The sequence below is a fragment of the Electrophorus electricus genome, chromosome 5 (assembly GCF_013358815.1).
Source record: "Electrophorus electricus isolate fEleEle1 chromosome 5, fEleEle1.pri, whole genome shotgun sequence".
Taxonomy (NCBI): Eukaryota; Metazoa; Chordata; class Actinopteri; order Gymnotiformes; family Gymnotidae; genus Electrophorus; species Electrophorus electricus.
Window position 1 is genome coordinate 3,740,738 of NC_049539.1, and position 16,070 is coordinate 3,756,807.

At 37.9% G+C, this 16,070-nt stretch overlaps 1 protein-coding gene across 1 annotated transcript in view; it reads left to right on the top strand.

Moving 5' to 3' along the window:
- Positions 1 to 77: 77 nt before the first annotated feature.
- LOC113578812 (inactive phospholipase C-like protein 2) overlaps positions 78 to 16,070 on the top strand; it is a 32,299-nt gene continuing 16,306 nt past the window's right edge. Inside the window, exon 1 of the mRNA XM_027012277.2 lies at positions 78 to 1,502. Within this exon, the coding sequence (XP_026868078.2) occupies positions 1,272 to 1,502 (231 nt within the window). The 5' untranslated portion in view covers positions 78 to 1,271. The remainder of the gene's footprint in view (positions 1,503 to 16,070) is intronic.

Genomic DNA, 16,070 nt, shown 5'->3' on the forward strand with positions numbered 1-16,070 from the left:
GGACCGGCTTTGTCCGTATTGCAAAAACCTCACAGGTTGGGACCGGGTTTACACTTCAGAGATGACAGGCTGGGGACGCGGCGGTGTCGGCATGAAAACAGAAGAGACGGACAGCAGAGAAACGCGTCCGTCACTGTAGAAAACGGAGGTAGTCACCTAAGGTGGACCCAGGCTAGCTAGTTAAATAAGATAAATATTTTAAAGTAACAATTCAGCGTGTCGGCAACTAGCTAGCCAGGAAAATAGTAGTTTACTAAACGTTTTCATGCCACGGGTAAAACTGAAAAGCTAACGCTAGCAGGTAAAGCTAGTAGTTGCATATCGCGCGCACCAGACGTTACGTTTTAAATTGGCTCGCGTGACTAGTTAGGCAACATTGTTCTCATAAACGAACATCAGAATTTGTTGTGGTATGGTAGTTAAAACGGATGATAATCTGTCATGTGTAGCGAATCACTCAAAATTGTGCGGCGATGCATAACTGGGTGTCTAGCATGTTACTAGTTACCTATCGCGACTGCCAAACTAAGTGCTTTGTTTTGTTAGGGTTAGCAAGACATCGCTAACTGACGCTAGTTAGCTAGCTGAGGGATGTTAGCCAACTAGCTAGCTTTTAACTAGGCTAGGTTAAGTTTGCCAGCGGTTAACTAGTTAGAGAGTTAACTAGCTGGCTAGCTAGATCAATCACTAGAAACTTCAGGCGAAAATACATCAACCAAGCTTGTCTGCCAATGTCTGAAGCCTCATTTAAGCGAGTGTTAATTATGCTGTTAGCAAGATAGCTGGTAGCCAACAGTTGCGAATGGTGTGCCCAGTCAGGTAGGCAACTCACTCGCCGCCTTGCGCTGTCACGCACTTAGCTAGCCAGCTTCGCTGCGCTTTTTGGTCTAAGAACATATTCTCCAACGCTTGAGTCCTGTTTTTGGACTGAGCCTGTTTTTTAGAGTGTGGTTATTAAACCTGTGATAATCCTCGCAAATAAATGATTGCAAAATTGGCGTTGCACTAATTCAGCAGATGGCAGTGTTAGGGGGCTGTCCTGGGTGTGATGAACAATGAGACTTGCAACAGTGAAATATTCTGCATGAAGTCAAACTAGGATCAGCTAGCAAGACAGATGCTGCCGCTGAGAAAATATGGACGAGGGGTAGCCTACGGTTGCTCGTGTTGTCACTAATGTCAGTTCAGGCGGTTACATTGCGCTATACTTGAATCGAAACAAGCTAGCCAGCGAACTACAGATACTGCCAGGGGTCTGTAGCTCTTAATTTATGTCCATGGCGGAGTTTACTGAAAAATGCGGATTATTTTCGCCTAGTCCTGGGGAAAAGGCAAGCGATGAAGACGGGAAGGCGCAACACGAAGTATCTGTATCAAACGGTGATTGTGGACTTCCGGCAAATACGGTTGGATCAACTGGACCTGATAATCAGAGACTTGAGACGGCTAACACATCTGTCGACAGCAAATCCGGGATACCGCGAAGGACCAGTATCATAAAGGTATACGGTGTCATCATGTGTTCTGTGTCATTTTGACTGATCGAGTGCTTTGCCAGCCTCTCACTGAAACTGCACATAGCGTACAGGCTCACCATAAACAACAAAATACCAAATATCCACAGGTTTGCAAGGTAGCTGGCTAACAGTGTGCTTCCGACAACATACACATGCCAAAACCACTACTTTAGCTCTATTATTTGGTTGACGCCTCACATGTTTTCAGAAAAATCACACGTATTTAAAAATTGACTGCAATATTTTCCCACGAATCCCACTGATATTGTGTCATTTTAAAAATGTTAAGCAAGTCACACTTTGCAGAAAATGTGGAAATGGTTGACAGAACTAGATATTCTTACATGTGACCACAGCCTATGATGTGTTGAGGTAAAAATGAGGCCTTCATTTTAGCGTTGTGGCTATAACCTATTTGTTGTTTAAGTTTATAATTCATACGGAGTAAGAAATATACTGTTTAATATAATGTTTATTTAATGGGATATAGTGTTTGGTAAGACAGTCTTTAAAAGAATGAACACATTTACAGCTTTGCCATATATTTAAACAGTTGTTTCATTCTTGTGCATCAGTAGAAAAGACAGGAGAGCACATACAGTATATCACACAAAGTAGATTTACCTTTAGCTACTGTGCTCAGTAGTAAACAAGTAAAAATAAAGAAATCAGAACACCTAGTTAATCCCTCAGTAATCACATTCATAAAAATGTTACAGATAGTTTTAAACAAAACAGTTTAAAACAGTAATTGTTTTTTTTTTTTTTTTTAAAGCAAATATGGCCTATAGACAGCAAAGTCATTCATCAAGGAATTTCCAAGTTTTTGTACATTTAACTGTGGCACTGCCTTATTAGCTATTTGTGGTTATTTCAGATGATATCAGAAATTTATATTTGACATGTTCACTAAGCAGAATATTGGCAGAAGCTTCTGCTGTAGTTTTAAGACGTGATTGGTGTACCACAGAGATACAAGAAAAAAGGCAAATAAAATATACAGACCACAAGAAAAAAGGCTTCAGTGTGGATATTTAGAAAAAAAACCCCATTCAATTGTATATTTGAGAAGCAGGTGACAAGATCTAGAGAAATTGCAAAAGGGCATACACCTCTGACGGTTTAGATCTAGTATACCCTCAGTATATTGAATTGTCATGTGATGTCTAAGTTGATGGCTAATGTCTAACTACCTGATGATTGATTCTTGTTCATCAGTTACTGTGGTTAAATGAGTGTCATGTTTCCGTTGAGGCTGAATCTAGTCTAAATGGCTAAAAAGTCGCTTATTCCTTCTTTCACCAAATTCTAGATTAGAGGTACAAGAGAGTGGGGGACAGGACATGCTGGTTTACTTCCTCTTAATGATGGAGCTGTGACAAAACCAAAGTTTGCATATGCATATCGATCTTGAAATGCCAATATGATCAGCTTTGCCAGTATATTTCTAAACAGCCTATGGCATATCTCTGTAGACTTGTTTTCACAAACAGCCTGCTGCGCAGAGCTGTGTGTTGTAATCGATAGATTATTATGTTTTGAGCAGACAAAATAATATTAATGGTACTATAAGGAGTGATGGGAAGTACACTGTATGACATTGTCAGTCCCAGTCCTGGGAAGCCTTCTATACATTGTACATATTTGGGTTGTGTGCCAAAATGGAAAATGGGTTGTGTGGAAAAAAACACATAAATCAGCAAAGAAACCTTCAAATGTTAAATGTGTGGAGTGTCCTGAACTGGGATGCACTTTCAGATTTGCTGTTGCAGTTTAGAAATGAAGATTGTATGCTGCAATATAGTGAGTAACAACCGTGCTATGTGGGACTGGGGTTCAGCTCTGTGTCTGACTAAATGCTATACCAATAAGAGTCCTTGGGCAAGACTATTAACACTATATATGCCTACCTCTGTAACATGAAATTGTAAGTGACTCTGGATAAGAGTGTCTCCCAATTCACAAATGTGAAAAAAATGTTAAGTGTATCATCTTGGGTAAACATCAGTATGCATAATATAACGAAATCTTGTAGGTCATTAAACCTTTACTGTATTCTCACAGTATTCAGTTCAAAAGGATAGTCCTAATTTAGTTGTGCTAAGGTAAATTGCATAGTGTGGGCCATATATTTTGGTATTGCAACCACTTCATTACTACTATTTCTTCTTTTTTTTTTTTTTTTTACTGAAGTGAGTGATGGGAGAATGTTTGTTATTCATTGAACATGTGCTGTGAGGGTGAACATGTGCTGTGAGGATTTCTTTGAAATGAGCAGACAATTGGATAATTTTTGAAGGAATGATGCTTGGCAACATGATTTGGATGCTAGCTTATATTTGTAAGATTTCTATTATGCCCCAGTGTGTTTATCCTTTTCACAAGTTTTAGGCGAATATATTCAGTGTCTGCACAAATGCAGGCAAACATCACAATCACAAAGTGCGATCCACCACATAATTAGAGTGGGAAATGCCTTTTCTCTACTCAATATGTTGCAGTTATGTTCCTTTTTGTTCCTGTACTTACTACAGATACGTAGCGTTTCCTGTGGAAAGTCTTATGAAGTGTTGGTGTGCGGTCAAGATGTCATGTGATGAGAGCTGTCATAGGACAGAGGCTCAAAAAAATATCTTGACTGTTTTCCTTTCACAATGAGTGTACTATTTAATAGTGTATTCCAGAAGAAGAGAATGTAGTATTTAATATTGTATTCCTGCATAGGCTAGAAGAGGAAAGCACAATGCAGAGCATGTGGCATTTAATGTTTGTAGATATATGCTGCCTGGCCAAAAAAAAGGTCACACACACGAATTTTTCATTGGACCGCCTTTAGCTTTGATTACGGCACGCATTCGCTGTGGCATCGTTTCCACAAGCTTCTGCAATGTCACAACATTTATTTCTGTCCAGAGTTGCATTAATTTTTCCCCAAGATCTTGTATTGATGATGGGAGATTTGGACTACTACGTAAAGTCTTCTCCAGCACATCCCAAAGATTCTCAATGGGATTTAAGTCTGGACTCTGTGGTGGCCAATCTATGTGTGAAAATGAACCACTCTTTCACCCTGAACCACTCTTTCACAATTTGAGCCAGATGAATCCTGGCATTGTCATCTTGGAATATGCCCGTGCCATCAGGGAAGAAAAAATCCATTGATGGAATAACCTGATGGTTGGGTATATTCAGGTAGTCAGCTGACCTCATTCTTTGGGCACATAACGTTGCTGAACCTAGACCTGACCAATTGCAGCAACCCCATATCATAGCACTGCCCCCACAGGCTAGTACAGTAGGTACTAGGCATGATGGGTGCATCCCTTCTGCCACCTCTCTTCTTACCCTGGTGTGCCCATCAGTCTAGAACAGGGGTACATCTGGACTCATCAAACCACATGACCTTCTTCCATTGCTTCAGACTTGAATCTTTATGTTCTCTAGCAAATTGAAGCCGTTTTTGCCGGTTAGCCTCACTGACAAGTGGTTTTCTTAAGGCCAAACAGCTGTTTAGTCCCAGTCCCTTGAGTTCCCTTCGCATTGTACGTGTGGAAATACGCTTACTTTCACTATTAAACATATCCCTGAGTTCTACTGTTGTTTTTCTATGATTTGATTTCACCACACGTTTATGTGATCGCCGATCATGATCATTCAAGATTTTTTTTTGACCACTTTCCTTCCTCGAAGATGGCTTCCCTACTGTCCTTCCACTTTTTAATAATGCGTTGGACAGTTCTTAACCTGATTTTAGTAGTTTCAACAATTTCCTTAGATTTGTTTTCTTTGCTTGATGCCTGCCAATTTAACCCTTTTGAAACACATGAACATCTTTTCCACGACCACAGGATATCTTTCGACATGGTTGTTTAACAAATGAGAAGCTACTCACGGCATCAGTTAGGGTTAAATAACTTGTTGTCAGATGAAACATAATCACCCATGCAGTAATTATCCAATGGGAGGCTCTTACCTATTTGCTTAGTTAAATCCAGGTGGTGACCTTTTTTTTGGCCTGGCAGTATAGCTCGATCTGTTAAAGCAGCAGTTAAATTGAATACTGTATTTTTCTATTTAACTGAACTAAGAGTTTACTATGGCTTTACCAGAAACTCTTGCTGTTGTTAAGATTTGACAAAGTTTTTTTTTTTTATTTATTTATTTTTAAATGTATTTATTTATTGTTTTTGAGGACATTTTACCTCAATAGTAAGCAGTGCAATCATCGATTAGACTTGTCTTATTGGCTTCCTTTTGGGGCCTAGCCATGAAACCTAGCATGCCGTGCTCTGCCATGTCTGTGATGGATGGGAGGTATTATTGACATTTGTGTCTTGTAAACTCCTGTGAAGTTCGAACAAATCTTTCTCCTTACATGGGTCTGTCTTGATGAAAAGTATCATTTACTGCTGTGCTCTTATTCAGTGTTTTTAAATGCATATCGATTTCACATGCCAGTGGGATTTTGCTGCTGCTGGGTTTGGCAGGTACAAGCAGGTACACTATGGTATCAGTATACAGGGTCCTAAATGCATGCTATCACAGTGTTAGTTTTCGTGCTTTATAAGTCGGTTTACTTTTAAAATGCAACACCAGAGTTGATCACTAGAGTTGCCTTTGCAAAAAGGTCAAGGTTTTATTTAGCTTGGATTTCAATTTCAAGTTGAACTTCATGACATGATATTGCTGCTTCTCCTTCATGAAGAATGGCCATCTAACAAATACCACTTCACATTCATTCACTTTGTTATGTGTTAAGAGCAACCGGCCCAGTTCCAGATATGGTATATGAATCACAGCACTTGAAAATTACAATTTTAGTCATGATTAAAGCACTCTAGTCTAATCACATCACACCAAAGTAGAGTCACTATATATTACTATCCTGTATATTCAGTTTTTTTTTATCTATATTGTGCAACCATAAAACAAACATTGCTACATTGCAGTGGTCACAATATTACTAATAACTGCAATAATAATAATTTTGTTTTTTTCCCCTTTTAAATAGTTTGCTTTTCAGTCTAGTGGTGAGCTATTGATATATAGAATAACGTGACTGTGGCTTCCTTCAGTTACATGCTCAGGAATGTCAAATCTAGGGCATGTGACATTTGCATAAATGCTGTTTGGCTGCTGAAGTGTTCAGATAGAAAGGAAGGAGTATGTTCATGGATGGTCAAGAAAGGGTTATCAACTGCAGCGGAGGTACGAAGATATTTGAAAGATTTGTAAAAGTATTGTCTTCATAGTTAACAGCTGTTACAGAGTGTCTGACCAGGCAAACATTTCTCTTACTCTCATAACCTAAAAAGAAAGAGCTGTAATGTGGTGAACAGCTTCAATAAGGCATATCTTTTGTTGATGATATGGCATTAGAAATGGCCTTTTTTTGAATTAATTCACACTGTTTCCATTTTGCTGGGCTGTGGTGTTTGAGAACAAATGAGCTCCAAATTTTCTAACATGGGGTGTTTTTTTAAATGAGTCTAGCAAGAAATTAATTGCATTAGTCATTAAAAGAGAGATGAAGTACAGAGTTGGGAGCATAACATTCTCAGGAAGGTATAACCAATCTGACCATGAGGCAAAGCTCCGAACCAGAGCTACTCTTACACTTACAATAAGGGGAGAAAGTCATTGATGAGGCTTGAGCAGCTTTTTGGGCTTCTTGCTGAGTAGTAAAATCATCCTCATTGTTTTTTTTTCTCCCATTCGACACTAGTCTGTTTTCAGGTTAGGCTAAATGCAATTTATGACCACATAAGGCAGTTCAGATTTGACAATAGAATAATCAGGCAAATATTGCAGAACACATGGATTAAGATGACTACACATCACTTGCAAAATATTGCAGTGGTAAGTTGTACGGGATGTGTATTTTTTAATTTTTTTATTTTTTGTATGTCTTGGAATCAACTTTTCTCATTCATTGTGCTTAATGTCTTGTGCTTATTCATTAAAACCTTGATGAATTTAACTTTGCAGGATAGCTGCAGGTGTTAAGCCTTTGTCAAATTGCTCCATCACAAATGATATGATGATTTAATCCAGTCCTTTTAAAAATATTTCTTAATTTCATTATTCATTTGACAGTGTCTGTCACTGTTTATATTAAAGCTAATTCTCATATTATGACAGGGAATGAATGAAGGATGGCCAATGCTATTTTTTTTCATGAGAACAGTTCTGTATAGAGAATAAAATTAAGAGGCAACTACCAGTTCCTTATTTAACACCACTAATAGTGTTTGTTATTAAGTGGTGTTGATACATCATCGACAGACTAGTGCTAAGTAACTGGATTGATACAAATTAGTTTTGGGCATCCTGAAGGAATGCGTTAGTATGGCCAATAAGGATTACCCACTAGAAGAATGGACTCTTTTGAGAGATGGCTACCATTGCCATGCCACTCTCTCCAAATGTTGGCTGACAGTATTTGAGCATGTCCACCAAGACCACATGAGGGTCTCTTGTTTGTAAAAACACAGTTAGACATGGTATGAGCAAGAAAAAAAAAAAATCCAATTTGCATGATGGGTTATAATACTTTAATGCCTGTTTTAGTTAAGTAAATGCTGATGAGGCTTGCAGTGATATAGTCCTTCATTAGATATTTAAATCATTACAAATTACAAGGGTAATTTAAAATTGACGCTTAAGCTTAACTATCTTAATTTTATTTTGGAGATTGAGCTGTTTCTCCTGAAGTGTAACTGTAGAATATTGCCTCCCATATTTGTTGCTGTGCTGTGAGTCTGGTAGCAGTTGTAACAATGACTCTACTCTAGGTCTCAACCATAGTTATCTGAAAATTAGGGATTTCACAACGTCCCAATTTCAGTTTAACTGCTAGTTTAAATTAAATGACTCTCAGACATTGACACCATCTTGCTCATGTACCCTCAACAACATCCTTTGTAGGCAACAATTCTACTTTTTCACCTGTGGCACATTGTGTAACGTGTTTTGTTCTTATGTGTGAATCCTCAGTGCACTTCTGATCTACACAGTCCAGTTTTCATTTCTGGCACTCCAGTACTTGCAAGGCCTGATGTCATCTGTCTCTGTGCATTGATTCTTCTGTACACAACTTTGCTTCATGTGTTTACCTCCTGCTACCACTGTAATTAATAGATTGGAACACATTTCTAATTGCATATTAGATTATTGTTATATTTACAAAGTGGTCATGGGATTCAAGTATATAATTTACCTGGACAACCTTATACCCCTCTCCACATTGTTGCCAAACTACCTTATTCTGTTTTGTTTTCATGAAATTAACATTTAGTTCAGCTAGCATACTTAATCCATAACTCATCTCCATGCAGTGGAGAGTGCCCCTAGGCATTTAAAAGTTATTTACAGATACCTACATTTTGTTGCTTTTTAAATATATATATATTTTTTTTAATGTTTACTGTTTAACTTTCTGGCTATCAGAAAGTACTGGCTAAAATAATTATACTATTTTATTATTGTGGAAGTTCTATAAATTTATGCATTTGAATCAAGTTATGTTGGCCAAATTCAAAGTATTTAATGAAGATTTTTCCAGTAAAGCTGTGTTGTTGTATTTAACATAAATTATGTCTGTGCTTTTGTCTGTATTTTTTAACTAGTTTGATCTACTTATTTAAGATGGCCTTTTTTCATCAGTTTTTCATTAGCTTGAGGCAATGAAACATTAACCCTTTAATCCCCATGGCATTACTGCAACCAACACCACAACATATTTGTGGAAGTCCATTTTGTATTTAGCCTGTAGCTAAAAGCAGCCAACTAAATTTAATTACAGTTAGAGAGGATAGCTTTTCAAGTTGTTGATCGTTTGTCATAGGACCTCTCATGATGTTTAGAAAAGAATCTTTGCCTATAGAGTACTAGCATTGGCAGCATGTGCTAGGTCACATATTCTAAGCCTGACTCTGAAAAGGGAGCTATTGACAGCATTTCCGCCAGGCTGCCGTTATTGAATTTGGCTGTGTGACCTTGCATGCTGCAATTTGTTGGTATAATTGCAGTAATGTGGTGAGATTTGAGAAACTCGTGATTGTGTCCCAACAGTAATTTAATTTCTTGCGATGGCACTTAGTGGATGAGGCCCTGAGGTTAAACCCACTGGCTAGATGCCTCTTACTGATTAAAGGTGCTGGTTCGAGCTTCTTTATTCCATTTCCTTTGTCAATTAAAGGTATTTTATTTTGTTATCATGGAAATATCTTCTTCTTTTTTTTGGTCTTTTGTGAATATTTGATATGGACTCCTTGGCCACATTTGATCTAAACTGCTGTTTCAGATTGTTGGCTTTTGCCAGCTAGAAGGCAGTAAGGATAAAAATGCAGATGAAGTTAGTTATTGAAAATTTTGTGCACTGTGTGCTGACACAGTGCCCTCAGGCTTGGCCCCATGCACTGTGCATGATTATGAAATTTTAGCTGAATTAATACAGAAAGGCAAAGTGACGATGAATGTCATTATTTATCTTATTTTACTCGACATTTTTGTTTGCCCTGTTGTATTTGGGCCAATCCAGGTGATTCCCGGGTACTTCACAGATCAGCTTTTGTTCTTATATTTAAATGTGGAAATTTGCATGCACAGTTCTTTGAGAACATTGTTCTAAATTCATGCTAAGACACAGTCCTGGAAAGAACAGAAAGAATACAGTTGTTATCTAATGAAAAAAACCCCTAAAAGCTGAAAACTGTTCCTTGAATGACAACAGGTGCTAAAGGTGTTAGCATAATTGTTTATAACTCATTTCATGAGGGGGAAATTCATTAAATATTCACAGAACTCTGAAATTCATGCATTTACTAAACTTATGGGGATTCTGTAGTCAACGCTGGCCTACTCAGAGAGGTATCGTATTTCTAGGTGTTACATTGATTAGGATGCAATGGAGTCTTGCTTAGAAGAAAGAGGAATTGTTCAGAAGTGTACCATGTATTGAAGTACACCAATCATACTGGCCAGCACTGTCGATTTTAGACCCAAACCAAGATCAGCCACCTTTTTTGGAAAATTAATAAGCCTTCAGATCAGCAGTAGTGCACTTCAGATGGTCTGTGAGTCCCCAGTGTGCGCATCTGCAACTCAGGATGTTCGAAACGGGCTCATGGTGTGTTGAAGGTAGCTGGACAGGTTCAGCAGTTATCAGGTTAAGCCTCTCTTGGGACTTGGCAGATTGTTTAGCGGCTACCTTACACGTTCTAAGTTACGATCTGTTTGGGTTATTTGTAGTCACTGTTTTCAGTCATAAAAACCAAAGGGATTTTGACTTGTTTATAAAGATCGTAACTTTCAGTTTTGATATTAGGCTGAATGCATTTTCTCAGTGTAAAGGCATCCTAGATTTTCCAGGCATTGCATGTTTTATACAAACTTGTAAATAAATACATTTTAAAAAGTAACTGATTACATTAAAGTTTATTTTGTTGTACAATAATCCATGATCTCGTATTGAGATTTTTTTTTAAAAACAGATGCTCATTTGAGGTAGTCTGCATGCCAGTAGTGTAATTACTGTAGCCCAGCTGAAGCTTAGACATTAAAGACAGGTAGATGAGTTGTGAAAACCTCAAAATGGGTGGACAGTTCTGAGTTGTGCATTGAACCAGAGAAAGCCTCTCAATACATTAGGGGATTTTGAACCAGGCTCTGGGAATGGTCCCTTATCAGGAAAAAACAGACAGAATGCAGAAAAAAGCCAACCACTCTAAATCTACCCACATCAGTATGCCATCATCAGTGCCATTTGACAAACCATCACATTTTCTGTTGGATCAGAAGTTTAATTCCGTATACGGAAGCTGAAAAGCACTGAATCTTAAAAATTGCAACAGACGCTAGCGAAAATAGCATAATATGTTGCGATTTATACATCTTTTAAGTTTGACTTTGTATATAGTTTAAAGTAGAAAATCTGAAAATAAAACTGTTCTACGATTTGTTTTACATTTTGCATCATTTATTTGACTTCATGTTTTATGAGCGTAATCCCTGGGGTTTTTGTCTGCTGTCTCGCCTTGTTTAAACTAGAGAATGACCTTTTAAATTCATTTAGTCTCATCAAGTTGCCTATTGTGAAACATCAACACCATTGGAAAGAGATAACTAAACTTTATAAAGAGCATTAAAAAGCTTGTCTAAACTCCATGTTAAGGGTACCTGTGTTTTATGTGAATCTTAATCAAGTCATGTGCATAGCCACAGAAACATCTGACCGTTTCCCAAAAGGGCTGAGAAGTGGCACTTTTGTAAGAGCACACAAATATACTTTGCAGGAAATAAAAAAACATGATCTCAGACACTATGGGTGGTTTTTCAGCATTGTTTTTCCAGCCTGGGGATGTGAGGGCTTTCCTTGCACGCCGTGAGAGGAAATCCGTAGGAGGCTGCAGAACAGGAACCAGGACTGTTTATAGAATGACCCTGCCTTAAGGTCAATACATATGCAATGTCTGTCCATACACAAGAAAACAATCTGCATTTCTGTCCTAGATCAGTATTATATTTAGTCATGTGTTCAGACTTTTAGTAAGAGATTTAAGAATTTTCTTTTTTTTCCTATTCGGAAAAGGGTTTCTCTCTTTATAAGTCTAAATCCTTGACTTCAAATACTTTATGGTCTTCTTTTATTTCTTGTCTAGCCTGGTTGTTTTGTTGACAAACTCAAATTCTTTCAGAGGACTTTGCACACTATCTGCTGTGAAGAAAATGTTGTTTGACTGCAATTTTCAATGTTTTTTTTCTTTTTCTAATACACTGTTACAAGTAGGTATGCGCACACACACACACACACACACACACACACACACACACACACACACACACACATATATATATCACACACATACACACACACACAGACGGAAACCTTGTGTACTTCACTACAATCTCTCCCCCCCCCCCGCACATCTAAAATGTGTGTGTGTGTGTGTGTGGGGGGGAGGGTTTCAAAGTTGTAGTGAAGTACACAAGGTTTCCATCTCATCCTGAATTGCTTAGGATTGATTGGTAAAAATAAATAAATAAACAGGACCCAAGTTTTTTTTCATGGCAGCAGGTGTCCTCCTTTAATATGGATGCTGGTATTTAAATATATTTTAAAATAAACCTGCATGGGGAAAAAAATACCCAGCATGCCTCTGCTGATCAGTGGCTGTGCAAAGGAATTTGCTGAAGGCACTACACTGCTTTTATCTTCACAAATCTATAATAAGAAAATGCTAACTCACATTGTATTGGTGACACCCCTTGAAGGCCCTGCATAGTCATTTTGACTTCTGTTTTACCTCTATGTTATATGAGAGCTTTTCCTTTAAATCTCAGTATACAGCTTATTTAAATTCAGTTACTCACAGGGAACTTGGAGAAAATGAACTACTAGAGATGCATCTTCCACAGTGACATATTTTTGGAGGTGAATTTAGAAAGCAGAGACCATTGTATTAGCATTTTACAGGACCTTAAGATCAAGAATTGCAGAAACATTTACAGTCAATTACTAGCTATAACAGAAAGCATTACAGGTACACATTTCGCACACTTTTGTATGCCTTTGTGGGTGCATTTTTGTTTCTCAATACTTTTTGGTGATTTTGCAATACAGCATACTAGCTATTGCCTGTTCTTGACTTAACCAAACATCTTCACTATCTTTGCAGTGCAATAATGCCAGTTAAGTTTCAACTTAACATTTCCACTCTCTGGTTTCTATTGCGCATGTGTGTCAAAAGCTTAGACCATAGGCCTGTTTAAGTCTGCATTTAGCATGACTCAGTCAGCCTAAAAGCCCAGTAATGGATGTTACATTTGGATCACTGACTGCTGCCAGACCATGAAAAATGATTTAAATATGGACATTAAAAAAGAGTGTTATGAAATTTTCTGTATTGGACACAAATGCAGGATGGGTTTAGCATACATTTCTCATGCTGCTTCAGGAGTACCAACAATTGCTGTGCAGTAAATGATGGCAAAGATATAGCACGGTTTTCTTTTTGCCTGTGCACAATGAAAGGGCATTGTTGATAAAATAACGATGCGAAGCTTTTTATTCTTGAAAAGCACAATGAATACCCCAAACATAAATTGCACTGACCTCAAAAGCTTAATTATTTCCAACAGGAAGTTTAGACTTTTTTGACCCAGCTAAACAGACTTCAGTCTACAACACTTTAGATGTCTTTTCTTGGGAGCTGTTACTTCTGGTAAATAAAGGCCCACCCCTGTGCATCATCACATGGTTAGCCTAAAGTCTAATTGATGGATGAATGCCTTAGTCCAAGAGGTTTTCAGAGTTGCCGCCTTGCACCCATGTAAGGAGGCTCCACATTTCCTCTCCGGCACCTGATTTGCACCTCTCTGGCTTTAGCACAACCGTTGGATTGCCCACTCTTGGTCATCCAAAGCTGCTACTCATTAACATTAACATTAACTGCTCCTCAAAATTGAGTTGTATACTCAGAGGTCATCACAGTGTTGGCTTCTGACAAAATGAGACCAAAAGCTCAAAGTGGCCAGTATTGAGAGCCAGTCCTAGTCTTTTCATGTCTGCGACATAGTTGTAAGGCTGTGTGTTATAGTAATACAGTTCAAAATGATAGTAGGCTATTTGTAACATTTTAAATGATGCCATACCTTGTTATTCTGATAGAGGCATAGAGACTAAAGTCAGCTGATATGTGTGGGTCAGAGAGTGTGAGCGATGTGGAGTGAGAGTGGAGCAGTGCAACTTAATTTTGCCCAGAGCGAGGAGCGGGTTTTCCTAAAGATGGAGTGTTGGCATTTTCTGTTGCATTAATATCACTCTAGTACAGCTCCATTGCAACACCTGACACAGGCCCATGATGGAATTGCACTGTACATTTTTCACAGGTATTTTCACAGAGACCAGGATTAAAAAAATTTCAAAATTGGAAGTCCCTAATTAAAAGTCATAATGGTAAACACAAGTATGGTGAGGTTGTTACTACCACAAAGGATGCGATATGGAACCTAAAAAGACATGAGTCTTGAAAACACAGCTTTTCATCTAATGGGAACTGCCCTTATACAATGAACAGTAGGAGAAACAGTTTTGTTTTTGGTTAAAAGAATTTTAGATGAAAAAAATGTTTGCAGCCTGCTGCTGGTTTTCCTTCAGTTCAATAAAACTAGACACTTTTCTTAAAGTGTGTTTTATCTTATTTTTATTAAGCTAAGAACAACATTTTTTATACATATTAAAACAAGCATTTTTTTTCTGGCTTGAGCGGGGAGAAAGGAAAGTAAATGGGAAAATAGAATGGGAAAGTAAAGACACTGCAGCAGAGTTGGAGTGGAGGGACTGCAGAGCTTTCTGAGCAAGGAGCGAGTGAGGAGCGGAAATGAGAAAAGCTGGAGTGGAGTTGCAGCAGAGTGATTACAGAGCGCTTTGAGCAAGGAGGCTCTTGCTCTGTTATTGGCAGGTGCCATTCCTTTTTCTTCAGTTGACAAATGTTTTGACACAACAGTTTTTATTCATGTACAGACTTATTGATGACCCCTATATAGCCTAGACTTGTCAGTTTGTCACTTCCTTGGGAAGTGTTTCTTAGTATTTTTCCATATTGCATCCTGTTTTCTTTGTCTCCCATTATTGCTTTTAAGCTGTAGTGATGTAAAAATATTGCTAGTCCAGTGACATAACTCATATTATGACCAACAAATAGCAAAGCAGTTTAGGTGCTGCTTGCAATAGAGCATAATTATCTCAACAAATAGCAAATCAGTTTAGGTGCTGCCTGCAATATAGCATAATTAAAAATGAAATAGACAATTGAATAAGTGAATGAGTAAAGTATGGCTAAGAAGAAAAGTGTTTACACACAGATGCACAGAAGCACAGGAAAAAGGATTATGATTTGAAAATATATGTTTGAAAAATGTTATAGAATTGCAGTGTAACTCCTAGGTACAAACAGCATTTGTCAGCACAGGAAATACAGTAAGGTTGTTTGTTGTCTTTGGACAGTTTTTCTTGTGATTATAGTTTTGCATATTTTGCTGTTGTGTTTGTGTGTTTGTTTGTTTTTTTGGGGTGGGGGGTGGGGGCAGTGGTATCTCAGTGGTTAAGGGACTTGACTTGTAATCAGGAGGTTGCTACTGTTGGACTCATGAGCAAGGCCCTTAACCCTCAATTGCTCAAGGTGTACTCAGTCATAATTGTAAGTTGCTTTGGATAAAAGCGTCAGCTAAATGCCATAAATGTGAATGGGGTGGTTTTTTTGGGGGGTGGGGGGTGGAATTAGCCTTAATAAACTGGCTCTGTATGTGCAGTCGAACTTCTGTACCTCAGGTTTATTACATTTTTGAAGTCATCAGAACAAAGACCACACATTCAGAAATGGCATTTAATTTTTGATGTGTACACGTAATGAAATCTGTAGTGCTATTTGGAACTTGACTTTGTTAGATTTTTTTTCCACAGCTACATAATTGTACAGGCCAAAACTATGATTTTGATTAGTCAGTCAATGAAATTGTATTTTAAGTGAGTTTGATTCATTTTATTTATTG